Here is a 19,348-nt window from a genome sequence, read left to right on the forward strand (position 1 = left end):
TGAACCGCGATATAGCGAGGGACGACTGTATATACTCTCACTGAAGGCATCAAGACTTAGCCAGGCTGGCACCACCTAGTGCCTCCGCTCAATTTCATTTCTCAGCAAAAAGCCATATATTCTGTTTTGTCAACGAGCCCCATTAGCAGCGCATACGTCACGACTAAATAGCAGGAATTGGTTAAACAATAAAAACTACCCTCTGGACAGAAAAGTAGTGACGACAGTAAACAACAGAACAGCACATTAACTTTATAAATATTGGTAGAAATACATGTATGTGTCTTCAGTGTTGAGACGTCACCTGTTTGTACAGTCAGGTCCATATCAGTGGTGGGTTTCACAGTGACATTAGGTTCTGGTTTAAGAGTATAAGTTGGATTTAAAGCTGCATCTTAAATAACTGACAATGTCACACTTTTTGTGAGGTCAATCCTAAATGTCTGGATTCCATATTTTATTATGTAGTATCTTGTCAGAACACACTGGTATTGTCTGGAGTCAACTCTGGTCACACTCGTGATGCTCACGTACATGATATCACTACGCAATAAACCTTTCAGCCACCTTATAAACTCTCTGTGCTCTGATGAACCCAGACAGTTCGTACAGCACTGCTCAGAAAATATAGGCATTTTTTAATGTGATTCAAATAACACAAACATATGTCACATTTACTTTATTTATTTAGTCTAAATTATATAGGATTGATGACATAAAAATACATGTAAAATATTTATAGTTTGTTTTAATAGATTTAGACAGGAATTGTATGGAGCCTCTAACTGTTATAAAATGTTAGTACAATCACATCTGCAACAATAAACAGAAAAACAAAGACAGCCTGTGTGCACCTCCCCCGTTTCACAAAGTTACAGTAAAAAGCTGCTAATCTAAAGGTAAATTTGATCATTTTTCTGAATACAGTTTTGCAAAGATAAAAGTTCAAAGGTATAGGTCAGTATAGTCAGTGTAACTCACCGAGAAACAGGAGAACAGCCACACAGCGCCTCATAGTTGTTTTCTTTTATTTGCAGAGACTTTTATAATGCTGCGGTCTGCTCTAACACATTCTCTAAACAGGAACTACTGGTCATTTTGATATGTAAATCCAATGTTATCTTTCTATCCCACTTCCTTAAAAAGGAGGTATTTTTTTCCCTAGTGGGTGTTAATTGCTAACAAATAACACATTTAGAGCACAAAATTTAGTCTCAGCATGAAAATTGTATTATTTATTGAAACTAACACTTTGATTCTTAAAGGTGCACTATGTCACTTTTTGGTTGGGGGTCTGTCTCTACTTTCTATGGACATGTCGTTTCTCTGTCTGGAAATGTTCCACAGTATGACATTAAACATCTGTTATATTTAGTCAATTACAGGTGGTTTTAAAGCTCAAAATGTCTAGAAAAACAGACATTCTGACTGTGACTGTGACTGGGTCTGGTTTGGTTTCCATGACAATGATAAGGTTTAATGCCATACTGTGAAACATTTAAGACAAAACAATAACATCTTCATGGAGACTTTTTTCTTCAATCTTTTGCACTCAGTTATTTCTCTGTGCAGTTGGAGTCTTGGCCAAGTTGATGATGAAGCAACCCAAACTGTAATTCTGTTTTAATTATGACTCATTTGCAGCCCTAGTGTATTCCGTATATAATAATTCATCTATGTAGGACCAGGGTGAGTGGGTTATGGGTGGGTGCTTGGCTAAACGGGCGATTGGGTCTTCGGGATTGGGACTTTTTCAGGACTTTCTCATTCAGAGTCAGAATCAAATAATGTTTAATGAAATGCTAATGTTTCAGTAGGTCTTGAAAAATGTACAGATTTACAATGAAATGACAAACATTATAAAATACAACAACATTTTAAAAGATTAAAAAAAAATTGTATTCTGTTGTCTCCTCGACAAAACATACCTGGAATTGTATTTTGTAATTGTGTAAGTCGATTATGTAAAATGTAAATATATGTACATGTAAAAATATTCATGACATATTCAGCATCACTTTTGACATGATTGGGTGTAGTCAGAGGCTTTGATCATCAGGGGGCGGTGTTGCTGCTGGGTGGGGGCTGTGGGTTGAGGGAGCTGTAGATGTGGGTGTGGTCTCGTGTGTCTGCACTGAGACTCTGTTAAGTGGAGTCTTCAGGCTCTGAAGGGGGAGCTGGACAGTTCTCGTACATTACAACCTAAAAAATACAAGAGACACATGAGAATAAAAAGTGATATGTGAAGTGCTCAAAGCCTTTACGTCTACTCAACACTGGTTTTCATGTTTAGTGTAAAATGGTTCATGTGATTTTATTCACAAATATAAGAGGTTTTGACTGTAATAATACACAACGTGACACAATTATCAGTTCATTTTCATTCTCAGCCTTTGACATCTTAATCAGATCCAGTGTAAATATGTAAACCTCACCTCATCCTTTGCTCCTTTATCTGCAAATACAAACATGGACAGTGAACAGATTGTGGATTGATCAATTCATATTTCAAATGAGCAAATACATTTCTTCAATGGTGTGCACAGACATTTTAGGGGACAGGGGCTCAGTGAAAAATAAGGGCACTTTGTGTGTATATGGAACTTCCAGCAGCCTTATTACAGATTAAGGTAATAATACAAGATTACTGCAAGTCTTGTAGCATAGAAATAACTATGGTTGGTACAAAATAATAGCTATTATAGCTTAATGCCTGATTTATTACCAAAAGTATGAATAAGACTGCTGGTGACATTACAACAAGAAAGAAGAGTATTTTCTCTGCTGGTAAATGGGAACTGCCTGTTTGTTATGTAGGAAGTAAATGTGTTAATTATGTAGCCTAATGTAAACCTACACAATAGTAAATGTTCAGCTTAAGTATACTGATAGATTCACAAACTCTAGCGACATTAGTTGTGTGGTGGTCATCACATCATCTATTATTGATCTGGGGGAGTTGCTACAGTCAATGAGCAGGTGAGCAGTCGGCTGATTTATCCTCAGCTGTTTGCTGCTGTATGAGACAGACTATTTCACAACAGAGACAAATATATACTGGTTAGGCATAAATTTAGATGAATTTTTTCTTGGTGTTTCGTCTTGTTCTTTTAATCAGGGTATTGAGGAGGGATCCTGTGTGTGCTGTACGCAGGGAGGAGCGACAAAAAAAACGAGGAGCAGCGAGCTGACGTGAGGCAGATGGACAGGTAGGATGTTTTAAAAAGTTTAACCTGTCCTGTGATGCACACGGGTACACAAGGGCACACGCAGTTGCTGACAAGCTGCGTGCTGGGGGCACCTCTAAGTGCCTTCAAGACGGAGACAAGACCGGTACCAAATGCGATTCTTGTGTTACCTGCTGGTGGGGCAGGGGAGGAGGTATATGCGGTACCACACTCAAAGAGCTTGGATACCTGATCTACACTGCTGTGCAGCTGCAACGATCCTCAGTTTTTGCGCGCTCTGTGCATACACGTTGACAAAGACTGAGCTGTGTGCGGAAGGCGCACTGTCAGGGAATTTTACCCTAAGACATCAATTTACATTAAATAAAGACACACCAAAACGAGACGGTTATACTTGCGCAAGGAGAGAGAGCTGTCCGTAACACTGTCTGCCCCTACTCTGACAGCTCTTCCCCAACAGCAGGTTTTATTGAAGTCATTTCACAGATAACAATACAGTACATTATGTTAAACTCATGATGTTTACCATTACGTTGTTTGTCCCGGTACATTATCTTAATGAGTCAGCCGACACATCAGCAAGATCACCTGATACAGCTTGAACACAACAAACAAGACAAAACAAAAAGCCAATGTTGCTTTTTTTTCAGAATGGAAAAACCCAAAAACGCAATTGTTGATAACTTTAATCACACACACAAATTATTATGATTTAAATGATTCATAATATTTAAAATAACACAGAAATTCTTTCACATTTCCCTCCTGTTTATCAATAATGCTTTACCTCAGAGTACTATAACTTCTAAGCAGATTTTCTATAGTCTCGTCATTTCGCATATTCTAAACAGAATTTTCTTCTGGATTGTTGTCCAGATTCAAACTAGCTAAAAAAAATGAAGGATGAAGCATGAAGCATGAAGGATATGATTTCCGACGGCTGCTGCTCCGCAGGCTGGAGTTCGAGGCTTTCCCTGGACCCCAGGCTGATGACGATGAATGCCCACCATGTGACCAGGTGGCTTGCCATGTTGCAGTGCCCAGAGAGCAGAGGTTACAAGCACGTACTCCTTGTAGGAACACTGTTCTGCACACGAAGTCCTGCGTCTCTCTTACTCGTCGAGCTCCCGGGACTTGGAGTGACTCAGATGGATCCACCCGTTCCTCCCCTCGACCTTAACAGTGGTGGGAGTGGTCAGCAACACGCGGTGTGGTCCCTCGTATCGGTCACTGGCCCAATGCTTCTGCTTGATCACCTTGATGAATACCCACGTGGACAGGGCGATGCTGCTGTGAAGAAAGCGGAAGATCCATCAGATTATTGTTTTCTGAGCAGTCTCTAGCCATTAATGTCTCCTTCATGTACTGGGCTAGATCAGGTACAGAGTCAGGTGCATCTCTTGCGTTAATGTCCAGGTCAGGTATTCGGTATGGCCGTCCATACAAAATCTCAAAAGCTGTCAATGTTCTTCCTTCAGCTGGTACAATGTGCATATTCAGCTTTACTAGGTCAATACACTGAGTCCATGGCCTTCCTTTTTCTGCCATAGCCTTGCTCAATTTATTTTTAATTGTTCCACTTGTTCTTTCAACTAGTCCGGCTGGGGGTTGTAGGTACAGTGTCTCTTTAAATCTATTTTAAAGTGTTCTCCCAATCTATCTATTACTTGATTTACGAAATGTGGCCCATTATCATTTCTCATGGTTTCTGGAATACCAAAAGTAGGAATAATATGTTTACATAGGGCTTTTGCTACGGTGAGTGAATCAGATGAAGCTGTAGGAAACATTTCAACCCATCTAGAAAATACATCTATGAGTACTAAACAGTATTCCATGCCTTGTACTTTATTCAATTGGATATAATCCCTGTGTATGGCCTGAAATGGGTACCTGGGTGTGGGAAATTGCCCTCTTTTTGGCCTCAATTGGCCCTGTGCATTCTTTTTCACACAGATTAAACATTGTCTACAAAAAATATTTTGAGTAGGTATTGAAATATTGTTCTACCAGTGCCACCATCCCTCCTGTTGAGACATGACACACTCCATGACTCATTAAAGCTCCCCATCGGAACATTGATTTTGGCAAAAACGGCTTCCCATTTTGCCCCACATAAATCTGATCTTTCAGGACGGCTCTCCTTTTCACCCAAGTAGCCTTTTCAGATGCATGCGCTTGCTCTTTTTGTAGCCTCAGTTACTGTTTCTTGAGCATATATTCCACACGCTTTCTCTTTTGCTTTCATATCTGCAAATCTGTTCCCGTTTGATACAAAATCTGTGCCTTTCGTATGCGCCTCACATTTGCATATTGCCAATTTCTTTGGTAACTGAACTGCATCTAAAAGATTTTGAAGAAGTTGCTTGTGAGTAACCTCCTTTCCTGTGGTTGTTTTAAACCCTCTTTGCTGCCACTGCCGGCAAAAGATATGTACTGCACTGAAAGCATATTGACTGACTGTAAATTGTGACAGGCTGGCCTTTAAACAATTTACACGCTTCCGTTAAGGCTATTAGTTCTGCTGCCTGTGCTGACAAATTTGAAGGTAGTTTTTCAGATTTTAACAACTCCTTGTCTGTAGTAATAGCATAAGATACCAAATTTTTTCCCAACTCGCTCTTTCTAGCTGACCCATCTACAAATATTATGTTTCCTTCAGTGAGAGGAATTTCCTGTATATCTGGTCTGGGTTTGTAGATAGTCTCATATGCGATTACACAATCATGCGGTTCACCGTCTGTTTCAATTGGGAGTAAGGTGGCTGGGTTCAGTGCAGTACATCTCTCTATGTTTAGATGCGGTTGAGACAATAATATTGTCATACATGTTAAATGTCTTGCTGGCGACAAAAATGCCATTTTCGTCTGCAAGAGGAGTGCTGCCACTGCATGTGAAACTTTCAGGGTTAGTGGATGGAACAGCACTACTTCTGCAGAGGCTGTTACTGCAAGAGCGGCCGCCAAGACTGCCTGTACACAGTGGGGCATCGCTCTCGCTACTGGGTCTAACTGCTGAGAATAATAGGCTACTGGCCTATATCTCCCTCCGTGCCCCTGTAACAACACGGACGTCATGAAGCCCTCTTTAACGTCTACTGTTTGAACAAAAGGCTTAGTTTAATCTGGTAATGCCAATACAGTTGATTTTATTAACTCGCTTTTTATTTTATCAAAAGCCAAATTTGCCTCCTCCGTCCAGTTTAATTTCTGATTCATTTCCATTGGTTCAGAAAAAATTTGATCTTGAAGTGGCCTAGCTAGGATTGACTAATACAGTATCCAAGCTCTGCAGTAATTACACAACCCTAGAAAGGCCATCATGTGCTTTTATGTTAGCGGTTTCGGACTCTTTTGCACTGCCAATTTCCTATCAGCACTAACAATTCTCCCTTGAGCGGTTAAGTTATGCCCTAGGTACCTTACTTCTGATTTCCACAGTTGTAATTTAGTTTTGCTCACTTTATTGCCTGTTTCTGATAAGAACTGGAGGAGCGCAAGTGTAACTGTCTGGCACTGCCCTTGGTTTTTGGATGCTGCTTCAGCATCTTCCCTGCTTCAGCATCTTTTTTTTTAGTGGGTATTGTTTCACCTTTGACCTATGTTCATTTTTGCCTTTGATCACTACCGGTTCAACACCCTTCATTAAGCCAACATCTGATGAGCCCTTGCTCCACAGGGTCTCTGGAATATTTTCTAGTGCTCTCTCTTCAATTTCTGTTAGCTGAATGTGTCATACATCATCAGTGTCATATTTAATATGGACTTGAGGATGCAATGTAATTCTCAAGTTTAAGTAGCATCTGGCCCACCCCGTTTGAGTTGAGATTTCCTCCTTCTCTGAGATCTGTTTCCAATCCGTTATCTTGTTCATTTCTATCATGTGTGCTTTAAAATCCTCCCACTCTTCCTCTGGATGTTTTAATAGCGGGAGATGCGCGGTTGCTTTGTTAGACATTAAGTCTCCTACTCGCAACAGGTATTCAGGAGTTTTCCGTGGGTCATTTCGTCCGTCGCCCCTCTCCCTCGGCTCCCTGGGTCTCCTCATCCTCCCCCGGTTTTATAACTGGGCAAGCATTTACCCACTGCCTCTTAGCTACCTCTAACCACACCCTACCTTGGCGGGTCTGATCACCGGGTTTTTTATTTGGGCGACCCTTCTGTTTGTTGTGAATCATTAGCTGAGTTATCAACTCCTCGAGTAAATATTTATCAAGCGTAGGTTTATAACCATAACTTTTCTGCCATTTTTCTAGGTATTTCGTGCTACCTGGAAACTCTTTTTCCATGTGTTTAACCAACTCCTTCTGTTTTTTGAGTACTACTTTTTCATCCATGTTAGTTTCGACTATGTGCCGGCGTGAGTATGATACGGAAAAATGCGAGTGCGCTAATCACAGCGTCAGACCAAGCTTCTACGTGAAAATCTTTTCACGCGGGTAACTGACGAGGTGTTAATTCACCACTGTGATCAGTTTTTAGATTTCTGTTCATAGACACTATGGTGGGTTAGTAAAAGCAAAAAAAAAAAAAGTCCAAAACAAGGTCTGTCAGTCCTCCCTAGGTTTTCCTATCTGCTTGGCCGACCCTTGCTTCATTCAGCTAGAAATCTGCCTTATTCTAACTATGTCCTTTTGACCTGGCCTTCAAACATTTCAACTCTGTTATATAAAATTGACTCTTGTGAGCTTTAAACCATGTTAGAACGCTGTTACCTCCTCCAAAACATAACTGGAGTTGTGTTTTGTTGCATTGACGCATATTTGAGTAACCCTGGTTGATTATCGTCAAAGCTCAAAATGCTCTGTTCCACGTTGTGATGTCATGAACAGCTACTTTTTACCTTTTGTTCAGAAGAGATTGGCAATTCCAGGGCTGAAATGATCCAAATGACGTGTATAAAGTTTGAAAACACAGTGGGGCACTTTTTACCACGTGACATCACAATGTGGAAAAGGGCGATTTCTGTTTGAGAGAAGAACTGAGCCTAAATATGCAGGATTTGTGTGTTAAACATGTGAGAATGAAACAAAACACAACTCCAGATATGTTTTTTGATGAACATTATAACGTAGATCAGGAAGTAGCATAATATAAGCCCTTTTGTTTTTTTGCCTCTTCCTCCACCTACTTTTTATCTAGTGTGCCCTTTTTATTGTTATATGTTGTATGTATAAGTGCAAAAAAAAAAAATAACAGTCCAATAGACGCATGAAGAATCTCGGACTTACTTACTTACTCGGACTACATACTGGGAAGGATTTTCCGGAAAAGTGAGCATCAAACCGCCATGTTTGTTTTCCCAGTGGGATGCGTATATTGACAAAGCCGAACTTTTCAAGTCTTTTGAACCATATCACTTTTGTTTCTGGTTCTGATATTGTCATATTTTAGTTTTGGGATTCGGACATCGTAATTGTCTGGTTGTTGGATGTACTAACCGCGGAAAACGGCTCGAGAAATTTGTTTGCGAACTCCATAGATGCAAAAGTGAATCAGATGTGTGTGACTGCAAACCTCTGTTCAAACTGTTTCCCTTCCCAAACGGAATTGAAAAATAGTGAAAGGCGAAGGCGATGGGCAGGATTGATCCACAGGAAGGACGAAAGTTCATCAGTTAAAAATATTTCTGTGTGTATTACAGCAACCACATCACACACTACACAGATCTTACGCATATTATATTAACCTTGCTATAAAGTGAAGTTCTGCTTATTTTTCTTACTTTGTGCTGGTCTCCTGGGGTTGTGGCCAGACTGTAGACATCTGAAGTGTGGTCTTCAGGTGGTCCACTGAAGGAGGCTGAAGCATAAACTGTGGACATTTCCACTGGACGAGAAGCTCTGTTGTCTGGGATCTCCTCATAGACTCTGTGGGTCTGAGGGAGAGTCATGGTTGGTGTAAGATGTTATTGCTTCATCTGGAATGTTTCACAGTGTGGCATTAAACCTTTCATCCTCATTCAGACCAAACCAGACCAAGTTACAAGTCAAATCAGAATGTCTGTTTTTCTAGCTGTGGAACCACTTGTAATTGAATTAATGTAAGATAGAGCTGTTAAATGCCATACTGTGAAACATTCCAGGCAGAGGAATGACAGATCCATAGAAACATGAAGTTTCGTAGAAACCGTCTGACCTCGCAGTAATTCGTTCGCTCAACGGTAGGCAGGTACTTTTTATCTTTTAACCAATCGCTGCTATTTGGTCGTGACATATGTAATGTGTCACTAACGGGGCTAACTGGTATATTAAGCTTTTCCCAAATCCCGTAGGAAGAAGGACAATAACGTCTTTCCCCTTGATGAAATTCACCAAACATTCTCTTTGTTCCGGCTTTAAATCCTCAGTCTCGGGAATCGCTGACAACACTGAATACATGGCTTTTCGCTGATTGGCTGGTGCCCGAACGTGCACTTCTGAGGTTTTTGCGAACCGTCTAGTAAAGTTTGATTCCTGACTTAGTCGCTGGAGAGTAAATGAAATTGAGCGGAGGCACTAGGTGGTACCAGCCTGGCTAATGATTTCCACCCAGAAAGTAAAATTCCAAAATGGGAAAACGAGTGTGAATGTTTTTGCTTATCAATCGTAACTATAACTATCTGTGTTTTAGTTTAAAAAAAGTCTAACCTGACATAAGCAGTTTTAAGTACATTTAATTTTACATTTCATCGTGAAGTTAAAATAAAGTATGATATGAAACAAAATCAGTCAGGTGCATCTGGATTTGGCATTATTACTCCGTCTATGGTCAGCACGGGGAATCACCTCTGAAAAGACATCAGCTAAAGGTGTGCTAATGTAAGCAAGCAATTGTTATGAACTTGATTTGACTGTAACAATGCCCAGAATGAGTCTGGCAATGATTGATGAACTTAAAAATAGTGCAAAAGAAGAAAGAGAAGGACTCGACCCGAAACAAACAACAAAAATTTGGGAGCTTCAAAGAACTGCAGTGCGGATCTCTCACTTTCTCTTTCTTTTGCACAATTTCTTGTCAACGTTTTTGGCCCCAGCATGCACACGCAACTTTTCTTGAACGTGCATGTCTCTGTCTACCAATATTGAACTTAAAAACAGCTCATGAGAACTCCAGATCTCTACCTGTGACCCAGTAATGTGGCTGATGCGGCTTGAACTTACCACAGGAGTTGACCCATATTCCGTAGTTATCACAGGAGATGCTGCGGAAAACAAGACAAGCATCGAAAGCTTTAGTAACATCCAGTTCACCGTGTTTTATTATTATATTATTCTAATTTAGTTTCTCAATCTCACCTTTGGATCTCTTCTTACAGTAGAATATCAGCAGAGCAGCTAGTAACAGGGTTAGTATAGCAACGAGAGACAGACGCACGTACAGCGGTAATAGTCCTGTCAAAGAAGATTGAAGTTTTTTTTTTTCAATAGATTTCAATATTTTAACGTTTTTAGTATTTTATAAAACAAAACTAAAGTAACACGAAATAAAAAACACATTTGGGAGTTGGAGTTGCGTTGAAGAGTTGATCGGGCTGGAGGTTTTGGAGTGAGTATTTTCTACGTACTGGTTCATGGGTTGAATTTGCCATGAAAACGTGCTGATAATTCACTTCATTTAGTCAAAAATATGTTCAGCCGGTAAAATGGTATTGAAATAGCAAAAAAAGCACAGTGCAGAACTACAGAACTAGCCTGATTCATCAGCTGGTTTCACTTTGTAGAAACTGTCTGACCTTGCAGCGTTGGAAGGTGGGAACTTTTTGTCATTTAAAAAATCACTGCTATTTGTTCGTGACGTATGTAATTTGCCACTAACAGGGCTAACTGGTATATTAAGATTTTCCTTAATCTTGTAGGAAGAAGGACAACAACGTCTTTCCCCTTGATAAAATTCACCAAACATTCTCTTTGTTCCGGCTTTAAATCCTCAATCTCGGGAATGGCTAACAACACTGAATATATGGCTCTTTGCTGATTGGCTGGTGCCTGAACTTGCACTTCCGGGGTTTTTGCGAACCATCTAGTGCAGGGGGCATCAAACTCATTTTGGTCCGGGGGGCCGTATCCAACCTACTTTGATCCCAAAAGGGGCCGGATCAGAAAACTCATGGCATATAAACTCAAAAATAACAATAAGTTCAAATATTTGTGTAGAGAAACGCAAATCTATGACAGAAATATTTTTTAACTTATGAACTCTTTCGTTTACAAAATATTATAATATTATGATCAACCTGAAACTTTAAGAAAAATGCAATTTCAACACACTGTTTAAACAATAACTTGTATGCAAATAGGAATATGTAAATTTTTTTTGGAAAATCCTGCACTCGGCTCCACTTTTCTCATTTTGGACATTTTGCTGATGAGGGTGTCACGGTCAACAGTCAAAACGATCGTCCTTTAAGAGCGTTTGGAAAGAGACAAGTCTTCATTTGTGCTGCTCTGGTGGGAGGGGCCACGTACAGAGATGCTGCTATGCTCAGCACCGCAGAAAATTACTAATATTTTAATAGAAAATATAGTTGAAATATTTTAGTAGAAAATCAGCCAAGGGCCAGATTAAAGGTTTTGACACCCCTGGTCTAGTGTATTCTGATTCCTGACCTATAGTCGTTGGAGAGAAATGAAATTGAGCGGAGGCACTAGGTGGCACCAGCCTGGCTACTACAGAACAGCAGGTAGTGTAAAATCTTCTGGTGGTGATTAGAACAAAAACAAAAACTTTCTTGTAAAGCTGTATTTTCTTTCTTTCTTTTTTTTTTTTTTTTTTACCGAAACCTCTACTGGAGAACAGTGATGTAAGATTATATGACAAAAGACTCGTGCCACAAGATTATATGACAAAAGACTCGTGCCACATGATCTCGCAAGGCAAAAGTACCACAAGATTTCACATTTGGCTTGAGCAAAAAATACAAAGTTCCATCTCTTGAGAAGCTGTAGTTCCGAAAGCCAATAATTAAAATGATTAGGGCAAATACACTGTGGACTGACACTCACAAAATCTGACTTTATCTCTTTCTCGTGAACCCAATCTCATGTCTCATCTCTTCTTGTGAAACCTGTGTCTCGAAAAACCCCATGACTCACGTGATGTAATGTCAGATCACAAAAGATCCACATATGAGGGAACCACAGACGGAGCTAAGATCAATAACACAAGTGTACAGCCTCCACCTGATCATCTCCACAGTACCTGATGGTTTTGTCTGCTGCTCATGATCAGGTGATGCAGAAGAGTGATTGAACTGTGGCTTCGGAGATAAACTATGTTGTGTTGTAGTCACAGACATGCGTGAAGTCTGGTCACCTGTTTGTACAGTCAGGTCCATATCAGTGGTGGGTTTCACAGTGACATTAGGTTCTGGTTTAAGAGTATAAGTTGGATTTAAAGCTGCATCTGAAATAAATGATAATGTTAGAAAGAAAATGTTAGATATTAAAACTGCTTTTGTTACTTTTGAAAATGTTTAGAATTGATTATAAGATACATACTTTTTGTAACTTCAATTCTAAATTCCTGGATTCCATCTCTCAATGGAAATGATCTTTTCACAACACACTGGTATTGTCCGGAGTCAGCTCTGGTCACATTGGTGATGTTCACGTACATGATATGATTCAATAAACCTTTGTCCTCATATTTAATGCAGTATCTTCCTTTACATTGCTCATTTTCTGAAGTTTTAACCAAAATGTTTTCTTCGTTGTCACAGTTATTTTTACAGAAGAGCTTCATGTGTCCATTTCGATAAAACTGATATGCAACTGTGATGTTTCCTTTCTTCAGCCACCTCACGATCATCCTCTGCTCTAATGAAACCAGGTCAGTCCATACAGCACTGTTCAGAAAATACACCCATTAAGTTCATAATTCAGGAAAGAACAAAACTGTGAAAACATTTTGCATTTCAATACATTTTCAGAATCAGTACAGGTCCTCCTCTCCTCAAAACCATTTTCTTACAGACATGCATTGTACTGTAACTCAGATCGCTTAATTAAAGACGTGTTGTCAGATGAAGAAAAGAAAAAGAAGTAGAGCGCTTCACTGGATCGTAAAAAAATAAAAAGCAGCAGTACATGTGCTCTACGAGGGTTAAAATTTAAATCTAGACAGAATGTTGCCCTTACTGAAAAATGTGACGTGGGAATGGGAAAAGTGGGTAAGGTACAAACCCGAGACACACCGACTGGACTGAATATAGTAAAAGTCTTTTATTACATGGAGGGACGTGTGGAGTATTGTTTCATTCACACATGTTTAACACACAAAGTTCTTCTGACAAAGGGAAAACACTCCGTTCCACTTTGTGATGTCGTGTACAGTAAATACAGGAAGCGCTTCAGGGTACTGCACACTTGACTAAAATCATTTTGGTAATTTCAGGCCTGCATTTGCATTTTAAGTTACAGCTTTTGATTTAGCCTCATCAAATCGTTTCATTCCTCAGTGCACCAGCATATATGAGAGACTTTGTGTGACAATCTCATCAACACTAAAGGTAAAATGAAAATATTCAAAAAGTAATGAAGTAAGTAAAGCTGTTGATTTGGGGCTAGTGACTGAAACAAAACTCAACTCATGACTAAAAGCTCACAAGAGTCAATTCTGTAATATAAATATAGGTCTTTTAAAAGTGCATCATGAAACTTTTTTTTTTTGGTGGAGGGTCAGCCACTTGCTAGTCATTGCTTTGCTGGGATGTTCCACAGTATGTCATTAAACCAGCCTGTGTCCATGGAGATAAGGAGGTGACACCACAAAGTCAAGTTACAGGTCAATTCTGTGGGGAGGTGACCCCAGCAATGCAAGTTTTTCGAGTAACATTTAGCAATAAAACACTTTAAATTGAATGAATGCTAGATAGTTCTGTTTAATGCCATAATGCGGAACATTTCAGGCACTGCAATACATCTGCCTCCAGAAAAACATAGTGGAATAATAATGAAATAAAGTGAAAAACTAAAAAAAACCTGACAATTAAACGAAACACTAAATTGCACTTTGTTCTTGAATTTGAAGAAGCACATATTAAGAAAATATCTGGGCTACTGTTAAAGGTGCATTACGTAACTTTTTCCGATGGAGATGTCATTGCTTCGTCTGGAATGTTTCACAATATGGTACTGAACATTTCTATTTTCGTGGGAGACTAAACTAGACCAAGGGCTGCATCTTGCAGGGCTGGGGCCAGGTATTGGGGTTCAGTGTTTTCGGAACTGTGAGCAGAGAGACTGTGAGGAGAGTGCTCTTGTTGTTGTGTTTTTTAGATCCAGTTCGAGGTTACTTTCATCTTTGGTAGTGTGTGCGTAGTACAAAACGTAAGTAGATGTTCTCTTTGTTTTGTTTAGCTGTTCTATAAAACTTTTCCTTATTGTGTTTCAGCCCGTTTTGGCCTAATTTGCATGCGTCATGCATGACAGGTAGCATGACTCTGGGTGCGGCACCTCTTAAAGGTGCAGCATAGTCAGAAGAGCGGCTAAATTTATTTAGAGTTTAGAGTTTGTTTAATATATCCATGTGTATTATTATGTATTATCAGTGTTGGGGAGTAACAGATTACATGTACCGGAGTTACGTAATCAGAGTACAAATTATGAGTAACTGTATTCAGTTACAGTTACTGTTTCAGTGAGTGGTATTTGGATTACAGTTACTTAAGAGTTAATAAGAGTTAATACAGTTAAAGTTAATAAATGGATTACACAGCGGTATTTTCCTGTTTTCACATTTTGGGCTATATATATATTTATTTATTTTTTCGGTAATTCCACTCATTGCCGGACTCTAAACCAGATCTAAACCCAGGTCTAAACCAGGTCTAAACCAGGTCTAAACCAGATCTAAACCCAGGTCTAAACCAGGTCTAAACCAGGTCTAAACCAGATCTAAACCAGGTCTAAACCAGGTCTAAAACTGGGTCTAAACCAGGTTTAAACCAGGTCTAAAACCAGGTCTAAACCAGGTTTAACCAGGTCTAAACCAGGTTTAACCAGGTCTAAAACCAGGTCTAAACCAGATCTAAATCAGGACTAAAAACCAGGTCTAAACCAGGTCTCAAACAAGGTCTAAAACCAGGTCTAAATCAGGACTAAAACCAGGTCTAAACCATGTCTAAGACCAGGTCTAAACCAGATCTAAAACAGGATTTAACAGGACTAAACCATGCCACGTGGATCATGTCTCTTCCTCTTCTATCAGTAATATTTTTAATCTGGTAATTAGGAAAGTCTGGGCCTTTTATTTTCTTTTCTTTTAGTTTTATTCAGATAAAACATCTTATGTGAAGATTTCCTCGTCTTTGCTTCTCTACAGCAAATTAAGTAATCCAAAGTATTCAGATTACATTACTCACTTTAAGTAATTTAATGGATTCTGTTACAAACTACATTTTGGGATATGTAATCTGTAATCTGTAGGGGAATACATTTTAAAAGTAACCTTCCCAACACTGTGTATAGTTGTATAGTTATTTAATAAATTTTTTATGCCTTGTTTTCCACAGAACCACACACACACCATTTTCTGCCAAATACTGGATAATCAATAAAGCACATTTATCAAAGACATCTGGCTGATCCTTCCGAGGGCACCCTGCAGCGGGTCAATACAGACAATGCCAGAGGCAACCACGCTAGGTATATTTGAACAATAAAACCACCTGTATTTGAATAAATGTAAAGTAGAGCTGTAAAATTTGTAGCAGAGTTTTGGACAATGCACACCTGTTCTGACATTCATACAACATTAATAGTATTGGAATCCATCATAATAATTACTGAATTTGATCAATTTAGTCATGATTTCTTAACATTAATTTAATATGTAGCCCATTACACATTATAAAACACCTTAATATTAAATACAAACTCTCTCTCTGTCCATCACGCATTAGTGGTTGCTGTTCCTTCCTTCTTGAAAAACCTATTTTTAGATGCTCTTTACAAACGTACTGAAAAGTGAATTCCCACTAAAAAGGTCCAAATGCATTTAGTACATATATATTTATTTTAAGTGTCCATCCAAATGCACCAAGTACTCACCATATAAAATGACTGCAACGTGGCAAAGCTTCATTTTTGCGTCTGTAGAGTTTGTCGCACTCGGTTTGTTATGAAGCAGGAACTACGCTGTAACCACTTCTCAAACTAAACGATGACAAATTGTGTCACCTCCCTTTTGGTCAGAGTCATAGAAGTTGCTGCTGCATGTTTCTTCATTTGAGTTTTGTCTGCCTTGAACTGCCTTAATTATGATTATGATTATGGTGATTATTATGTTTCTGTTTCTGATTATTATTATTAGAAAGATGTTGACGCTAGTGACTTTTGTTTCAGCTACACTAACAGTCAAAGGACACATTTTAACTTATGGTTTGTCTTCATTTCCATGGTTATTTACACTACAGTGGTCCCTCGTTTATCGCAGGGGTTACGTTCTAAAAATAACCTGTGACAGGTGAAATCCGCGAAGTAGTCAACTTTATATTTTACAATTTTTACTAATCTGTTTTAAGGCTGTAAAACCTCTCACCACACACTTTATACAATTTTCTTAGACTTAAAACTTATTGCTGCTGTCGTCCTTATGTTATTTTCCGATGCACGGGTTTTTGGAGACTCACACCCGTGCAGTACAGCACCACACCCACCCGTACTTGCCTGAACCGAGACTAAACCAGGACTAACCTAGGGCTAACCTAGGACTGATTCCAGGACTGAAGAGGAGGACTAAACCAGGACTGAACTAGGACTAAAACAGGACTCATTGTCGGAACGGGATCGAAGGTGACTGCAGGAGAAAGGACCGGCTCAGCTGCACACCTCCCAAAGGTAAGTGTGGCCGTAGCCGGATTGCGCTTTAAATCCTGATTTCAGCAACTATTTGCGGTACCTGACTTGGTGCAAAACTCTGCTACAGCTGCGTAACTTCTACCTTCCTTCAGCGTGTCCAGAAGTCCAACTTTTTGTGCAAAGGTTTGCATCTTCCTCTGCATTTTGGGTGCGTCTGCAGGAACCTTTGTCGGTGCAGAAAGTTTCGTCGACATTGTGAGTTTTGTTGGGGAGAAAACTTGCAAACATACAGCACTTCAGAATCATACTACTAGCGATGAAACATTTATTTACATTTGGCTGAATGCATTCTGTACTGTACAGGAAACAGGAGTCCCTTAGCCAATCAGGACACAGTGGGAGGAACGCAATACACATTCATACACTATAAAAAAAAAAAATAAAAAAAAAGCATGCAAATTTGCACACAAAAAATCCACGAAACAGTGAGACCGTGAAAGGTGAACCGCGATATAGCGAGGGACGACTGTATATACTCTCACTGAAGGCATCAAGACTTAGCCAGGCTGGCACCACCTAGTGCCTCCGCTCAATTTCATTTCTCAGCAAAAAGCCATATATTCTGTTTTGTCAACGAGCCCCATTAGCAGCGCATACGTCACGACTAAATAGCAGGAATTGGTTAAACAATAAAAACTACCCTCTGGACAGAAAAGTAGTGACGACAGTAAACAACAGAACAGCACATTAACTTTATAAATATTGGTAGAAATACATGTATGTGTCTTCAGTGTTAAGACGTCATCTGTTTGTACAGTCAGGTCCATATCAGTGGTGGGTTTCACAGTGACATTAGGTTCTGGTTTAAGAGTATAAGTTGGATTTAAAGCTGCATCTTAAATAACTGACAATGTCACACTTTTTGTGAGGTCAATCCTAAATGTCTGGATTCCATATTTTATTATGTAGTATCTTGTCAGAACACACTGGTATTGTCTGGAGTCAACTCTGGTCACACTCGTGATGCACACGTACATGATATCACTACGCAATAAACCTTTCAGCCACCTTTATAAACTCTCTGTGCTCTGATGAACCCAGACAGTTCGTACAGCACTGCTCAGAAAATATAGGCATTTTTTTATGTGATTCAAATAACACAAACATATGTCACATTTACTTTATTTATTTAGTCTAAATTATATAGGATTGATGACATAAAAATACATGTAAAATATTTATAGTTTGTTTTAATAGATTTAGACAGGAATTGTATGGAGCCTCTAACTGTTATAAAATGTTAGTACAATCACATCTGCAACAATAAACAGAAAAACAAAGACAGCCTGTGTGCACCTCCCCCGTTTCACAAAGTTACAGTAAAAAGCTGCTAATCTAAAGGTAAATTTGATCATTTTTCTGAATACAGTTTTGCAAAGATAAAAGTTCAAAGGTATAGGTCAGTATAGTCAGTGTAACTCACCGAGAAACAGGAGAACAGCCACACAGCGCCTCATAGTTGTTTTCTTTTATTTGCAGAGACTTTTATAATGCTGCGGTCTGCTCTAACACATTCTCTCATGTAAATCCAATGTTATCTTTCTATCCCACTTCCTTAAAAAGGAGGTATTTTTTTCCCTAGTGGGTGTTAATTGCTAACAAATAACACATTTAGAGCACAAAATTTAGTCTCAGCATGAAAAATTGTATTATTTATTGAAACTAACACTTTGATTCTTAAAGGTGCACTATGTCACTTTTTGGTTGGGGGTCTGTCTCTACTTTCTATGGACATGTCATTTCTCTGTCTGGAAATGTTCCACAGTATGACATTAAACATCTGTTATATTTAGTCAATTACAGGTGGTTTTAAAGCTCAAAATGTCTAGAAAAACAGACATTCTGACTGTGACTGTAACTTGGTCTGGTTTGGTTAAGGTTTAATGCCATACTGTGAAACATTTAAGACAAAACAATAACATCTTCATGGAGACTTTTTTCTTCAATCTTTTGCACTCAGTTATTTCGCTGTACAGTTGGAGTCTTGACCAAGTTGATGATGAAGCAACCCAAACTGTAATTTTGTTTTAATTATGACTCATTTGCAGCCCTAGTGTATTCCGTATATAATAATTCATCTATGTAGGACCAGGGTGAGTGGGTTATGGGTGGGTGCTTTGGCTAAACGGGCGATTGGGTCTTCGGGATTGGGACTTTTTCAGGACTTTCTCATTCAGAGTCAGAATCAAATAATGTTTAATGAAATGCTAATGTTTCAGTAGGTCTTGAAAAATGTACAGATTTACAATGAAATGACAAACATTATAAAATACAACAACATTTTAAAAGATTAAAAAAAAATTGTATTCTGTTGTCTCCT

The 19,348-nt window shown here is 39.0% G+C and overlaps 1 protein-coding gene across 2 annotated transcripts in view; it reads right to left on the reverse strand.

Annotated features, from left to right (window-relative positions):
* Nucleotides 1-12,945, reverse strand: part of LOC129412364 (uncharacterized) — a 35,256-nt gene extending 22,311 nt beyond the window's left edge. Inside the window, exons 1-5 of one of the 2 annotated variants that reach the window (XM_055165960.1) lie at nt 12,667-12,945; nt 12,368-12,571; nt 10,465-10,560; nt 10,330-10,370; nt 8,913-9,065 (exon numbers count right to left, since the gene is read on the reverse strand). In XM_055165960.1, coding sequence (XP_055021935.1) covers nt 8,913-9,065; nt 10,330-10,370; nt 10,465-10,560; nt 12,368-12,571; nt 12,667-12,910 — 738 coding nt within the window. In that variant the 5' untranslated portion in view covers nt 12,911-12,945. The remainder of the gene's footprint in view (nt 1-8,912; nt 9,066-10,329; nt 10,371-10,464; nt 10,561-12,367; nt 12,572-12,666) is intronic. The other variant, XM_055165959.1, reaches the window with a different exon arrangement.
* Between the last annotated feature and the right edge of the window lie 6,403 nt (nt 12,946-19,348).

The sequence above is a fragment of the Boleophthalmus pectinirostris genome, unplaced genomic scaffold (genome assembly GCF_026225935.1).
Source record: "Boleophthalmus pectinirostris isolate CB_2022bp ecotype Guang Dong unplaced genomic scaffold, ASM2622593v1 HiC_scaffold_8, whole genome shotgun sequence".
In the NCBI taxonomy this organism is placed as follows: domain Eukaryota; kingdom Metazoa; phylum Chordata; class Actinopteri; order Gobiiformes; family Gobiidae; genus Boleophthalmus; species Boleophthalmus pectinirostris.